The following is a 15,693-nucleotide window of genomic DNA, read 5'->3' as shown; positions in this document are numbered from 1 at the left end:
ACACCCTCCCACATTTCCTCATTCCATTCCTCCTCCTGACATCAAGAGGATGTCACCCTCCCTCCCCTCCCAGGCCTCCGCACTCCCTGGGGCCTTGGGTCTCTCAAGGGTTAAGCGCATCTTCTCCCACTGAGGCCAAACCAGGCAGTCCTCTGCTATGTACATGTTGGGGGCCTCGGACCAGCTCGTGTATGTGCCTGGTTGGTGGCTCAGTGTCTGAGAGGTCTCCAGGGTCTGGGTTAGTTGAGACTGCTGGTCTTCCTATGGGATGCCCCCTTCCTCTTCAGCATCTTGCAAGCTTTTCCCTAATTCAACCACAGGGTTCCCTGACTTCAGTCCAATGGCTAGTTTAAGTATCTGCATCTGTCTCAGTCAGCTCCTTGTTGGGCCTCTCAGAGGACAGTCATGCCAGGCTCCTGTCTGTGAGCACACCATAGCATCAGTAATAGTGTCAGGCCTTGGAGCCTCCCCTTGAGCTGGATCCTAATTTGGGCTGATCATGGGACCACCTTTCCCTCACTCTCTTCTCCATTTTTGTCCCTGCAGCTCTTTTAGACAGGAACAATTCTGGGTTAGTGTTTTTGACTGTGGGATGGCAACTCCTTCCAGAATTGAGGGAGTTTTGATCTCTGGAAAACATAGTGGACAATTTTGCTCAAAGGAAAAATGTGACTTTTTTTCAAACATTAACTTTTACTGATGTTGCAAGATATCCATCCTCATCACAGCAGGCAGTGAGTTTTGTGTTTAAGAGAAATGAACTAAATCTTAGTTATATTAAGGAAACATTATTAATAGACTGTCAATCTATGCATAATAAAATACAGTATTTGGCATTTGTTTTAAATTTTTTGTCTATTTTAAAGAATTAAAAGTGAGATACTAGTATGTTTTACATGTGTATTTCATGAAGTACTAACACCACATAACTAAAAATACAATACACTTAGCTTTTCTGAACCTATTTTCAAATTCTGAGTATTCTGTGGCCACCATCAAGGCCACCATAACTCTCCAGCTGACTAGTCTTGTAGCCTCAACTGTGAGATGGAAACCTGTGAATGAGTGTTACATTACTGTGTTTCTATGACAGTCAGTAGTGCTGGTGAGCAGTCATCCAGATGGGCTATAGAGGGGGCTTGAACTACCTTAAATAAGAGAAGGTGTCATTGTCTCATTTCTCTCTGGTGTGCCTTCCCACTCCTGACGTCCCTTCTCTCTCTCTTGCCTGCAGGCTTTGATCCAGTGTGAGCAGCTGAAGAGTGAGCTGGAGAGGCAGACAGAAAGACTGGAAAAGGAGCTTGCCTCTCAGCAAGAAAAAAGGGCTTTGGAGAAGGAGATGATAAAGAAAGAAGTAACCAGAGAGAGGGAGGATGCAGAGTCAAAGGTACTGCGCCAGACACTCCCACAGCTGAGGGCTCTGATGGGGAGATCGCTATGGGGAAGGGCTAGCCTCAGCTCGGAGTTTTAGCCCCTCCTATCAAGGCAGGTGGTATAGTGATCCTGGCAGTGGTGTGGGCACATCTGGACGCTCACAGCTGCTCTTCTCCCCTACTTTCTAAAGTCCTCCCGTGCATCCCTCTCTACCTTCCTTTCAGTTTCAACAGATGAATTGGAATCTCCAGGGATGTGTTTATGGAGCCACTCTCTCAGAAAGCATACTGACCTTGGGGAAGGTGGTTGTTAGGCAAATATGTTCATAGATGCATAAAATCTCTCCAGCCTAGACAGCCATGAGAGACTTTTGACGGAAGGATTTTGAAGTAAGGCCTAGGAAGATGGAAGGATACTTAGGTGGGAGCTGCAGCTCTGTGCTTTGATGGGGTTTGGATACGGCCCAGGTGGTAGAGCAGAGGAGTCTGGTAGACTAGCAGAGAGGGAAGTGTGGAGATGTAGAGAGGGACTAACTAAATCACTAATGCTCTTTAAATCTACACGAGTATTAGGAATATCAGCCAGATGTGACATGAAGCCACACATTGAGTCTTCGCATTGGACAGTGTGGTATAGCTGTATTGGAGGAAAGTCACCTTATTGATTAACTGGAGTAGAACTGGAGTTTGTGCCTGGAGATAAGATCGGATTTAGTTATGGCATCCAGTGGAGAGGAGAACATCTTGGTCCTAGGAGGTCACTGGGAGTTAGTTATGTCTCCCAGGGGGAGAGGAGAGCATCGTGGTCCTAGGAGGTCACTGGGAGTTAGTTATGTCTCCCGGGGGAGAGGAGAGCATCGTGGTCCTAGGTTTTCAGAACAGGTTTCAGGTCACATTCTTCCTAAGCTCCCTCAACCTTAGCAGAGAAACTCAGCAGAGTTGAAGCCAGTAGGTGGCAACCAACTATTCACCTGCCTTGTTCTTCCATTCCACTCTTGGCCCTTCTTCTGTGCCTGGCCCTTCCACCTCAGGCAGCTCCTGCAGTCTTTGCCCAGGCTCTGCTTTCCATGCTCAACAGCCTCTTATCATCAGCACTGCCATGTTTCTTTCTCCTATCCAAAGAAACAGCATCTCAGGCTCCACTGCATAAGAAGTTTGAAAATCTCACAGGTCTCCTTCAGAGCCTCTCAAAGCAAAACTTGGTTGTTCACACCTAGGGTATTTTTATTTGGGAAGAGGTCTGTTTCCTGGCAGCCATTTGACTCAATAGCTTCACAATATAAAACCACTCAGGCGAGCATTCACAAAGAGGAAAAGCAGAGCCATGATGTGTGCTTGGTCACTTCCTGAGCCAAGGAGGCATCTGACTCTGGGCACGTTTCACAAGTGGGTAAGCATCAGCAGATTAGATCTCAGGTCCGGTCCTGAGTATGAACTGAGAGACAGGAGTAACTGAATCCTAGTAGCTAGATGCTGTCCTCCTCAAGTAAAAGGGCCTTGTTTTATCTTTAGGACCTTGTTTAATCTTCAGGAGTAATGAATGCATTAAGCACTTGACAGGATTAAATGAGATGATGTTTTGAAAATCTGTTATGTTTATTTAGGGAAGGCACAATGGACTTGCTGGACAGCTTTCTTGTCCCCACACATCCATACAGACAGATAAGCTCCAGTGTGAACTCAAGCTGTGCCTTCTCTGTGTTTTCTTGTATGAACTTGGCCGAGTAGCTTAGTTTTTTAATCTAATTTCAGGGGAACTGAAAATTAATCCAATACAAGTAATCCAATTTTCATTAATCCAAATCTGATACAATTCTTTCTCTAAAGGGAGTTAAATGCACATCTGTGCGTTATCGTGCGTGCTCCCACACTACCCTAGGAAAGTATTTAGTTTCCGGTATCGCCAAAGTCTCTACAAAATACCGCTTCAGTAGTTGTGCTGAGATGCTGCAAACATGGGTACCATGGTCACACTCATGAGTGTGCACACGTGCTGAGGGCTGGCGTGCAAGCATCTGTCTGTCCTTCCTTGTCCTTCCTTCCTTCTCTCCATCTCCTCACCTCGCCTGCAAAGGACCCTGCAGTTTTACTCAGCCTTCCTGTCTGGATGCTTTACAGTTTCTCAGGCAGATCTGAAATACACGCCCAGGACAAAATTGAACGAGGTATTTATGAAACAAAGCAAGAAGGGAGTTTCCTCACTATATTTTTAAATAGTATAAATCGTGTGTATGAAAGTGTGCACATGGTTAAATAGAAAGCAGCTGTAGAATCAGAGAAAGTTTTCACTTTTTAAACTGCTTTCTGGGGCCGGGGAGATGGCTTAGTTGTTAAAGTGCCTACTGCGCAGGCATCAGGACCTGAGTTTGGATCCTCAGCACCCACAACATGAAGCCAGACATGGCTGTGTGTGCCTGCGATCTCAGTGCTGGCAGGTTGGAGACCAAAGGATTCCTGCACTTGGCGGCTAGCCAGTGCAGTCTAATCTATGAGCTCCAGGTTCGGTGAGAGACCCTGCCTTAAAAAAAATAGGGTAGACTGACTGAAGATGACACCAGGGCTGACCTCTGGCCTCAGCATGAATATGCACAGATACTCACACACACACACACTTGCACACACACACACATACACACACACACACACACACACACACACACACACACACACACACACACAAAACCGAGTTCAGGAATACAGCCTAGTAGGAAAAGTGATCAATTCATCATTACAATAACTTTGCATTGTAAAGTCAGTGTAAAACCAGGTGCTCCTAGCTTCCCAATAGGAAGCCTGAAGGGACTAGCCACCCCCTCCCTTTGCATGGGAGGCTCTAGAGAACAGGACCCTGCCTGCCCGTATTTGCTTCATTCCCCCATGAATATTCCCTGCTGTGAGTTTGTCTCCTGCCTTCAGTGTGCTGTCTCTGAGCCACGCTGGTGTGTTATTAGTCCATCCTTTATCATATGCGTATTTGATCACCTCCTAAGCCCACCAGAATCCCTGGTTTGTTATGTCTCTTCTACCCCTGCGTGCAATATTCAGTGTACTGGAAACCACTTTGCAGAAATTTCCATCAAGCTCTCCCAGCCTAGGCGTCCTTGTCTCTTCCTTGCCCCTGTCAAAGTTTAAAGGACTTACCTGATGCAGGGCCTTAGACATCCAGCAGTGTTGCAGCTGTCTGAGTTACTTCTGGCTCTGCAACAGATGTGGATGGAGAGACTCCTGCAGTGTAATGCTGACTTCCAGATGGTGGGCGTGGGGGAAAAGAAGGTGTGACAACAGGAGGGAAGCCTCAGGAAGTGGGTGACAGGAGGCAACAGACAGGTCCTGGGCAGAGGAGCTAAATGATGGTGGCTGAAGGGAGGGAGGGATTGGTGTGCGCCTTGTAAGAGGAACGGACACAGAATTTACAATTAGCCAAAGAGTTATCTGAGCATTCGTAATGTGTTTTAACAGACTTATCCCCATATAAATATGTATTATATTAGTTTTACTAGCTTGACACTAACATTGACTGCTGCTGTATGGGTCCAGAAGACCTATAATTACAGGTTTATGACATGAATAATCATGAACTTGAGTTCTTAAATTACAGAAGTTAAATGATACTCTATTCGCTCTGTTTATTTTTTCCTTGACCTTTAATTATTCGTTCAGATTGTAACATGCACAAAGATACTTTGTAGTTTGTTATTAACAAAGCTATGGGGGAATGAAGTTTTCAGACAAACTTTTCATGTTTGGGGCATGTAAATAACTATAAATCAAACACGCAGTTCTCCGTGATTTTTTCAGACAACTCGATTTATTGATCATTCTAAATCAGAAAGTCCCTTCAGGGCTCCTTGTGGGTCAAGTATATATTTATATAATTCAAGTGCAGACACCTGACATTATAAAGCTCTGTTACCATGTACCTTTGTTCAATACTGAAGTTTTAAGAGCTTTTATTACCATATATTAACTATATACCATAATGGGTCTCATCGGTATGTTTTCATGTATGTATTTAGTATATTTTGATCACATTTACCCCCATTTTGTCTTTTCTTTATGTATGAGCCAATGAGTTTGTTAGGCTTGTTTCTAGGATGCAAGTTTAGTTCTCTCGTTTTAGAGCAGTGTATGCGTGCTGGGGGGCTGTGCTGGAGCTCCAGCATCACTGCTCCTTCCCCCATCTTCCTCCACTCTCAATGTGTTAACTAAGGTTAGCACAGAAAAGTTGGAATCGTTGAAATAGCTCAGCCATTAAGTCTAAGGACTAGAAAATGTGTGTGATCCTGAGGGGAAATAAGGAGGACTTGCTGCTATCTTCAGATTCCTTTAGAAAAGCCCTGATCCTAATTATTCAACCATATTCTCTTAGAACATTTGGTGACTTTTAATGAACATGCCCTTGAGGAACTTCTAGTCAAAAAATAAAGAGACACCCAGAAACAATGAAACCCTGTGATTAAGTACCGTGACAGCGGTGTACAGAGGCGGAGAGTGCTGAGGTTGCTGTAGGGTTCCATGCCTGTGTGACTGTCAGAATATTGAGCAACCAAGATGGCATGGACAGCAACAGTGGGAACAGAGCAGGCACAGAGAGCAGGCACCAGAGTCCCCATGCACGGCAGCTGAGGGGCAGCCCGTGGTGTGAAGGACCCCTGTTCTGTGCTGGGCAGTGGAAGTCACGGAGGGATTTCTGGGAGATGGAGATAATTGCACATCTAACAGGACTGAGGAACACTTAATACTTGCCAACAAAGGAACCGCAGAGAACTCCCTTGTTGATTTGGGAGAAGGGTCTCTCTCTCTCTCTCTCTCTCTCTCTCTCTCTCTCTCTCTCTCTCTCTCTCTCTCTCTCTATCCCTCCTTCCCCCCACACCATGCAGTTTGCTCTGTAACATAACTGTATCTGCTATCTCAGGGTTTCAGCCAACCTTTAGACCTTCTTGTCTTACACCTTTTACTGTAGGTCCAGGGAATGGGTAGGATGGAAGGAGGCATACCAGGTTATGAGGTGAGTTGGAGTAGAGAAGTGGACATCTCCAACCACTGAGAAATATCGTAACTCAAACTAATGAAGTGACTTTTTAATTTTCATATTCTCAAACTCCATTGCTGAGATTTTTGTTTCCTCACAGATGTTGATCCTATCTCAGAATGTTGCCAAACTGGAGGCCCAGGTTGAAAAGGTTACCCGGGAGAAGACTTCAGCTGTCAGTCAATTAGAGGAAGTTCAAAACCAGCTTGCATCTCAGGAAATGGATGTCACAAAGGTCTGAACAAGCTTTGGTTTAGTAATTGGCTTAAGTACATATTTTTGAAACCATTTTTCTTTTAAATTTATTATTTTTATTATTGTGTGTGTGTGATGTGTATGTGTGTATGTATGTATGTGATATGTATGTGGCTTGGGGGGTGTGGTATGTGTGTGTGTGTGTGATATGTGTGTGTGGTATGTGCATGTGTGTGTTATATATGGGCATACACATGCTGTGGTGCTCCTATGGAGGCCAGAGTCAATTTTCTCTGTCCACTGTGAGATCTACCTCTGTTTTTCAGATACCCTGTCAGCAATTTAAAACCTTTTTTTTCTTTTCTTTTTTTTTTTTTTTTTTTTTTTTCTTTTTCCCCTCTGTGTAGTCTTGGCTCTCCTGGAACTCAAAGATCAGCCTGCCTCTGCCTCCCAAGTGCTGGGATTAATGGTGTGGGCCATTGAAACTATTTTCTCTTATTATCCAAAGCTTTATATGTTGTCAATAGAAAAGTATTTTTTATTTCAAGAATAATAAAGATTACTTTAGTGAGTATAATTATACCTTCCAGCCCTCAGATGATAATTCTGGCTCGGTATAATGCCTAGATTGATTTTAGAAGAAATTTGTTGTAGATGAATGAATATAGCAAGCAATGAGCTGAAAGGACCAAGAAGGAGAGTTAAAGAATAAAGTGCCTTCTAGAGGACTGTACCTAGACTTTTGCTATGGAGCACATTCCCATAAACGTTGCCTCTTTTCATTGTTGAGGGAATGTTATTTTTCTGATGTTATAAATTGAGAGCTGTTTACTTCATCTGTAGACCGAATGAAGCTAAACAAGTTGGGAATGGGGGAGAGATTTTTCTGTAACTCTTCAGTTTTATTTAGCATTTTAAGTTGGTAAGTGTTTGAATGGAAGAATCAACTGTCACACATTAAAGATAGACTTGTGCATGTGCGTGTGCATTTTTGATGCCCTGGAGCAATATTGCTGGCTTTGATTTGTCTTGTCATAACTTTTAAACTCTGGTGCCTGTATTGTTTTTTTTTTTAAATTGAACAACTTTATTTTAAAAAACAAAGGTAAATGTACAGATTTTAAGCAATTTTGCATAAAAGTATATGAATACATTTTTGTCAGTACTTGATTTTTTTAAAAGGTTTGATAGTATTCATTAAAATCTTACTAGTTACAATGAGCATAAAGTACATGTAAAACAAAATGTAACCTGGAATTAGTCAAAGTTTTCTTGGTGTGTAAAGATTAAGCATAATGGTTTTTCATTTTCTTTCTTTTTTTTTTTTTTGGCTTTTGTTTTTTCTTGAACTTCATACAGTCTGTAAGTTGTTTCTGGGGTGTTCATTGCTTTCTAGGGTTAGTATCCAATTATCAGTGACTGCATATTATGTCTGTTCTTTTGTGACTGGGTTACCTCACTCAGGATGATATTCTCTAGATGCATCCATTTTCTTAAGAATTTCATAAAGTCATTGTTTCTGATAGCTGAGTACTACTCCATTGTGTAAATATAGCACAATTTTTGTATCCATTCATCTACTGAAGGGCATCTGGGTTCTTTCCAGCTTCTGGCTATTATAAATAGGGCTGCTGAGAACATTATGGTGCATGTGTCTTTGTTGTATGTTGGAGCATCTCTACCTGTATTGTTTCTAAAGAGCTTTCTATTTGAGTAAAGGAAGGCACATGAGTCACATCTTTACTATAGTTTACCATCTCAATGGTATCAAACTGAATTCTAAAGCTTGTAAAACTCAGTTTTGAAGAAATGCCAAATTGGAAAGTTGTGGGCAAGAGTAGCCATTAGATAATATCCAACCATGAAAAGGCAGATCTGACTGTTAGAGAAAGGGTTGTGACATAACTCAACTTTCTGCAGGTCCCAGTTCTAGGAAGGCTCATCATCTCTTTATTTAGATTTTCCTGATAATTCTATTTCTCAATTATGTTTCTCAGTGTGAGTGACCTGGACTAGAGAAAAATAAATTGCATACAGAATGTTTTGCCACATTTTAAAGATGTTATATGTATTCATTATCTAATAACATCACAGTCATTTCACTTGAGGTGCACATTCTCTCTGTGTAGACTGTAGTTACGACTGTAGCACACGTTGTTTTGTGGTATTTAAGTCACACTGCACACCTACAACTGTATGACCGATGCTATATATATGCTTCATAGTCAGTGCTGCTGTTGTAACCTAAATATCAATAATATAGTTTATTTGCAAAAAAATATTCTTCTAAAAATTTCCTTGAAAGCTTAGCTGATGAAGTCTTTTAAAGGGATATTTTTATAATACAGAGAGAATGACCATCTGAATGAATAAAACAGATTCTGTTTTCATGACTTATTTTACTTAGTGTGATTTCGGATGATAGAGCCTTTTGTTGATAATATTCTTTTGAAACTATTTTATATAAGATAATTCTCAAATTTTACTTGAATTTGTTAGTTATGCATTTTATTATCTTATAGTTTTTTATTGATTTTGAGAGATTGGGAATGAATTACCTTGTGGCATTCATGCAACTTTAAAGACAACTTGAAGGAATATGTTTTCTCGTTCCATGTGGGACCTTTAGATTGAACTCAGGTAATCAAGCTTGGTGGTAAGCATCATGACCTGCTGAGCCATCTCTCAATACTTCCTCGTATTGCCTCTAAATCTTAAAGCACATTCAATGGTCTTAGAAAAGTTTGCTGTACTTTATCTGTGTGTCCTCTAGGGGGCACCAAAAGATTTAATTGTAGACATTTCTCTGCGGATTCCAGAGGCTACTGATCTGTTTTTATAATCCAACAGGTGTGTGGGGAAATGCGCTTTCAGTTGAATAAAACTAAAATGGAGAAGGATGAGGCGGAAAAGGAACACAGAGAATACAAAGCAAAATCTCAAAAGGATCTTGAAATGAAAGATCAGGTAAGGGAGCACACTAACACAAGCAGCTGTTAAGCTGTTAGTAACATGCTTTCTGAAGCTGGTGTGGCTTTACCCTGAGCCACTTGTTTATCGTATACCATCTAACTGATGTACGGACCCCGCTTATGCTATTAAAAAACTCATTTGTAGTTGTCTGACATGATGTGGTGAGAATTCAACTGCTTGCATATGAAATTCCAATTTGACAGTTCATAAATATACATTTGGATATGTATCTATTACTTAGAAAAAGTTTAAAAAATGTTCTAATGCAGTTTGAACCTAAAATATACGTACATAAAGTTCTTGAAAGATGCCAACTTGCATCCAATTTTAAATGAGAAACTTTAAAATTTGTAAGATGAGATGGGTTGATATGTAAATATGTCAATCAAATTGATTGTTGGCAGAGTTGGACCAGTTTTAACTAAGATAGCCATGAATACGCTTGCTCAGAAAGCCTAAATACAGTGAAATTAGAAATGTTAGGGAAAATGCTACTTGCTTCAATTTCAGTTTGAACAGATGTTTTCTGTTATAACTCTGTTGCGATTGTATAGATACTCCAATTTTAATTGACTCTAGGGAAAGCTTTTAAAGAGAAAGTTATGGCAGATTGACTTTTGATGTTCTATTTTTATGTTACATTATAGGCCATTGAAGGTTTGCATTCTTTACAGCCAAGAAAAGCAGACTGTGTATTCTATTAAAATAATACGACTGAGGTATCAGTATCAATAATTTAGAGATATCTGTACAGTTCAGAAGTAAGTTGCTCCAGATAATTTTCAACATATTTCTAAGCAAGACTTTCTATCATATTTTCAACATATTTTCCCTTTCAAGCCATCAGCTGTTGGTGACAAATGACAGAAATGCAATGGGGAAAAGTATTAAATATGGAAGTGCTAATGAAGCTCTGTGCAGAACATTTCAATCACAGCTGAAACCCTTAGTCCTAACTTGAAACCCAGACAACCGGAATGAAAGTAGTTTTTATATGAGTATATGCAAACTTTATGATGAGTTCTGCATCTCAGAAGCTCTCTTAATATTAACGTGTTCTGATTTGACTTTGTCCAGTTGGGGGCGTCCCTGATAGTGGAATGAGAAGTTCCCTCAGTTGAGGATGGAAAGCCTAGGACTACTAAGCAAATGGAGTATCTACTCCTGATACCCTACAGGTCTTTACAGTTACATTGGCACACTTTGTAATATTAAATATCTTTTGAGTTATTATGCAGAACTCCAGCAGTATATTTTCTAATAGAACACAGAAGCAAAGAGTTTGGGAATGATTTAAAATTACATGATCATGTTTTAGTGATTAAAAAAAAAAAAAAAAACAACCCACAAAGTAGCAAGAGAGAGTGTCTCAGGAAATGAATAGCCTAGTTTATATCCCTTCTAGCGCCTGTTACTTTAGCCCGCCATTTTCTTAATCAGCCTGCAGTGGTACAAAGACTGAAGCTGAAGGATGGGTTTCCTTTGTCAGAGTCCCTGAGGGACATATCTTCGGGAAGGGCCCAGTCTGCAGGAGGCTCGCTTGCTCCCCTTGTTCCTGGGACAGAGCGTGAGGAAAGCTTGTAGGTGCTTTGTAACTGTTTTGTACTGAGCAGGCTGTTTCAGACGTAGTAGCTTCTCATTCCCTGGATGATTTGGAGCAGCAAAGCAGCAATTGTTCTTTGGTCTCTCAGCCATGACCTGACCTTCTGTCTGAAAGACCGAAGAGCTATTTAGCTTGGCCACCATCTGCACCCAGGAGAGAAATTTACATTTAGCTTTGAAAAGCAGGACATGTCAAGCATTTATCTGCAATACCTACCATGATATAAAACATATTTAATTTTAAAGCCTTATGTATCATAGTCGTTATAACCAGGAGACTGTCTCTTGCTTTGCAAACAGGTGTTCCCCATAATGCATCATTTTATTCTATTGTAGCTAATCTGTCCACTTGCTAGGTTCTGAAAGTAGGTGGGAAACTGAGATGGAATGTGGTGAGCACAAGGGCCTCTGATGTAAACATAGCCAGGCAGATGCCTGACCACTGGGATGATTTTCCTCCTGACCTGAGCCTTGACTCTGGCATAATTAGAAAGAAAGGTTAGAGGGGGAACAATGGCTGTCTCTTCCGCCCACTTTTTTCTTTTCTTCTTATATTGTGTCAGGACCCATGGGTGAATTACCCTTCCCATCAGCTCCTTTGTATGGCTCCAGCTTGGAGAGCTGCTGTCAGTTTCAGGGGCTGCTTCTGCACCGTGCAGAAAACAAAAGGCATTTGGTGTGCAGATTGGGAACTCTGTGTCTTGATTTATTTTTTCTCTCTCTTTCTCTCTCCCTCCCCCCCATACCCCCACCCCGTCTCTCTCACTCTCTTCCTTGCCCCCTCCCTCCCTTTCTTTCTTTCTTTCTTTCTTTCTTTCTTTCTTTCTTTTTCTTTCTTTCTTTCTTTCTTTTTCTTTTCCTTTTACAAACATCAGGTACACACACACACACACACACACACACACACACACACACACACACACACCCCATCATGGGAACTTGAAAGCATAGGAAACAAAGGGAACATTATAAACAGCCTGTGCATTCCCAGCACTCACAGTCAGTGTGTCGGTTCTCTCCGTCCGTTCACAGGGATTTTTCTTGGCGTCTTATTATCATATTTTCCCATCTTACCATTTTCTAATTTCTCTTTCTCATTGTCTTTCTCTAGCTCGTTTCCTTTTACAGAGATATTTAAAACCGATCTCAGATGTGTTTTATCTCACCTATAAGTACATATTGTGTATCTATGAAGGAAATGTTCATATTCTTATATTGTCACATTGAGGAATAATAATTAATAGCAAATAACACCAAGCTTATGTTCACATTTCTTTATTTCAAAAAATGTTTTGCAGTTGGCTTGTTCCAAAACACAGAGCGTGTGTGTCTTTGTCTGTTCAAATGCTACAGTACTGTCCTCTTTAAACGGAAGTGAAAAGAACACTTAGTAAAAACTGTTGGCTTTCTCCATTATCTACTAAGTTTCCCACTGAAGGCTTTGGCTGCTCCGTACTGCTCCGGTAGTCCTCGGAGCGTCATCCTCCGACACGTTACTGGAACATGTGGCCAGGATGCCGCTTTGCTTCTCATCACATTCCCGAAGGGGCCAGAGACTCCGGGAAATGCAAACCACATTAGTTCAGAGCCCTATATTTAAGATTCAGGAGCTTTCGGGGGAAACCCTGGCATTATGGTGTTAGCTCATCGAGATGAGAGATGCATCTTTGGAATTTTCTTTGTTAATTTTGAGTAGTTGAGTCTTAATGATGTTCCTTTGTTGCCCCTAGCCTTTGATCAGGGTCCAAGGCAAGTAAAAATGCAGAACTTTTTGTTGAGAAAAGAGAAGTATGGTGTTAAAGCTTCTGTCCTAGGACACTGTTTTCCTTGTTTCCAGTCTCCAGTACTCCTCCTCCTCTTCCTTCTTCCCCCATCATATTTTAAATTTGTTATGTATTTTGGGACTCTATATAGCACAAGGGCACATACAGATGGTGGAATGGGAAGGCATGATCTAGAGAGGCCAGAGCAGTTGGGGACACAGTATATCGCCAGTCTGAGCTTTGACACTACACATGACAGCTTACGAGGACATTTTGAGAATAGGGGGACACTCACAGACTGTGTGCTGATGTAAGACCCTATCATTACATTGGCTTTGGTTTTGTGACCTGCTTTTGCGTCGAAGAGATGAATGAAGCAATGTGTACCTGACTATACAAAGTTGATGGGAGTGTGGTGGAATTAAAGAAGCCAGTTTTGGAGAGGCATCTGTAAAGCCTGGGGCCCACTGAATGGTGAAAGTAATTTATTGGTGGTATTAAAGAAGATAGCAGAGAATATAGTCTGAGAGACTGCTTTGAAAAGTGTGGCACATTGAAGCTATCCAACTTCTGGAAGGCAGGCAGCATTGGAAAAGGAGAATTGGTCTCCGTAGCTTTTGATGATCATAACACAGTTGATACATTGATCAAAAATACTACACTGTCAATGAGCATAACTGTGAAGTGAGAAGGGCCCTTTCTAAACAAGCAATGCAGTCTGCTGATCACAAAGAGACTGGGGAGGTGGACCTTGTTACTTTATGGAGGAAACTTGGAAGGTGGTGGAGGTAATTGTGGTTGTCATGGAATCCTTGGTGAAAGAGAAGGCTGTGGTGGCAGAGGTGGTGGCCACAGAGGTAGTTATGGAGGTTAATACAATACACTCTATGGTGGTGCAGGTTACAGCAGTAGAGGAGACTATGGTGGTGCAGGTTACAGCAGTAGAGGAGACTATGGTGGCCCAGGTAACAGCAGTAGAGGAGACTATGCTGGTGCAGGTTACAGCAGTAGAGGAGACTGCAAACAGCAGAAAATGTCTATAGTTCTTAGAAAAAGAATGTGGATTTTCTGGAAAGCTGCAGGTTACTTTGAGACAGTTGTCCCAAATGCAAGAGAAACTATAAAAATCAGCCACAGAAGGAGCGATGGATGGTCCATAGTCAGAAACATCACTGCAGCTTTAATGGGAAACAGAGCATAGCTAACAAAATAATATTTAAGCAATGTAGTTCAGTGAAAGTGTGTTTCTGAGGTCATTTATCTCTTGTAGCTTTATCCCTCCCCCTTGTTACACCGAGTACATTGCCTTGAAAATTATGGTAGTGGTACCAGAAATTTAAAAAAAAAAAAAAAGAAAGAAAGAAAAGAAAAGAAAAAAGAGTGTTTAACTTAAAAACAAAACCAGTGCTAGCCATGCCTGGCATTTTCTGGGTTCTGGGATCAAATTCAGGTCCCTATCCTGCACAGCAAATGCGTTCCTGGTGACTCATCTCCCCCACATCTCAGGGTTTTGTTTTTTCTTCAAACCACCCTGTGTAGGGTAGTGTGGGATTCACTCTCCATTATCCTAAAGGAAGAAAAAAAAAAAAAAAAAAAAGAGGCTTTATTTACACTGATGCTTAGGGCGTGGATGGCCACTTGTAGGTCTTGTCCTGACTTATGAATGAGCATGTACACATCCCAGCAGGCAGAGTTTATTTCCAGTCTCCTGCTAGAGGCAAAGTCAATACAGATCACCAGCTACCCCCCACTCTGGGACCTGTTTCCTTCCACCCAAGTGCAGGTCCCAGCAGTAGTTAGGCTGGAACAAGGCAGAAACTGGAGGGGAGCATGTTTCTAGGAACTGTTCCAGGGCTAAAGTGACAGGGAGAGACTACCACATAGGTGACCGAAGGTCCATTGGCCCATCAGACTGTGGGCAAACTACAAATCCCAAGATAAAAGTTACTAAAACTTGTGAAACATTGATCATGGAGCCAGAAGCTGCAAGTACTAGGCTCTTCTTTGTTGTTTTTGGTTTTGTGAGATAAAGTCTCACCATGTAGCCCAGGCTAGTCTGGAACTTCTTATGTTCTGTAGCCCAGGCTGTTCTCAACTCAGGATCTCACTCAGCCGCAAGGGCTCCTTAGAATGTCATGTGGGACTTCACCGAGAACATGTCAGCACATACATGACGCACCCACCTGAGGCTCATTTTCCTTGAAGCAAAAAGGTTAGCCAACGGAGACTCCTTGTGCCGGCTCTGCTTCTGTCTAGTTTCACAAGTAAAGTTCCATGAAAACTCGTGAACATTACTTATGTGTTGGTTTGCTTCTTCCCTGGTACAAGAACAGAGCTGAGTGGGGCTAAGCAGTTTAGGAGCACTTGGCTGCTCTTGCAGAATACTCCTGTTAAGCTCCTAGCACCCACATTGGAAGCTCACAACCTCCTGTAACTCCGACTCCAGGCTGTCCAGCATTCCTGGCCTCTGCTGGAACCTGCCGTCATGTGCACACTCACCCACCAACAAATACTTAGTTGAAAATAGTAAAAATAAATCTTAAAGGAAAAAGCAGAGCTGAGAAGGTGTGGCAGAGACCGCATAGCCTGTAAAACCCAAATATTATCATTATTTCTAACCTTTATAGGGAGAGTTTGCCAGCCCTCCTCTGAAGCAGGACGTACTTTTGTATCACTAGAATGCCTTACTGGAGAACAACATCCTTGAATTGTAATTTATTATAATTCACTAGTCTTAGAATATTTTATGGAACAA

General features: G+C 41.7%; 1 protein-coding gene across 3 annotated transcripts in view; it reads left to right on the top strand.

Annotated features, from left to right (window-relative positions):
• The window catches only part of SDCCAG8 (SHH signaling and ciliogenesis regulator SDCCAG8), a 184,850-nt gene that overhangs the window by 38,596 nt on the left and 130,561 nt on the right, over nt 1–15,693 (top strand). For all 3 annotated transcript variants that reach the window (XM_080909336.1, XM_080909337.1, XM_080909335.1), the window contains exons 10-12: nt 1,235–1,387; nt 6,506–6,640; nt 9,451–9,567. In XM_080909336.1, the coding sequence (XP_080765462.1) occupies nt 1,235–1,387; nt 6,506–6,640; nt 9,451–9,567 (405 nt within the window). The remainder of the gene's footprint in view (nt 1–1,234; nt 1,388–6,505; nt 6,641–9,450; nt 9,568–15,693) is intronic.

The sequence above is a fragment of the Micromys minutus genome (genome assembly GCF_963924665.1).
Source record: "Micromys minutus genome assembly, chromosome: 1".
In the NCBI taxonomy this organism is placed as follows: Eukaryota; Metazoa; Chordata; class Mammalia; order Rodentia; family Muridae; genus Micromys; species Micromys minutus.
This window is presented reverse-complemented; position numbering and strand designations above follow the sequence as displayed.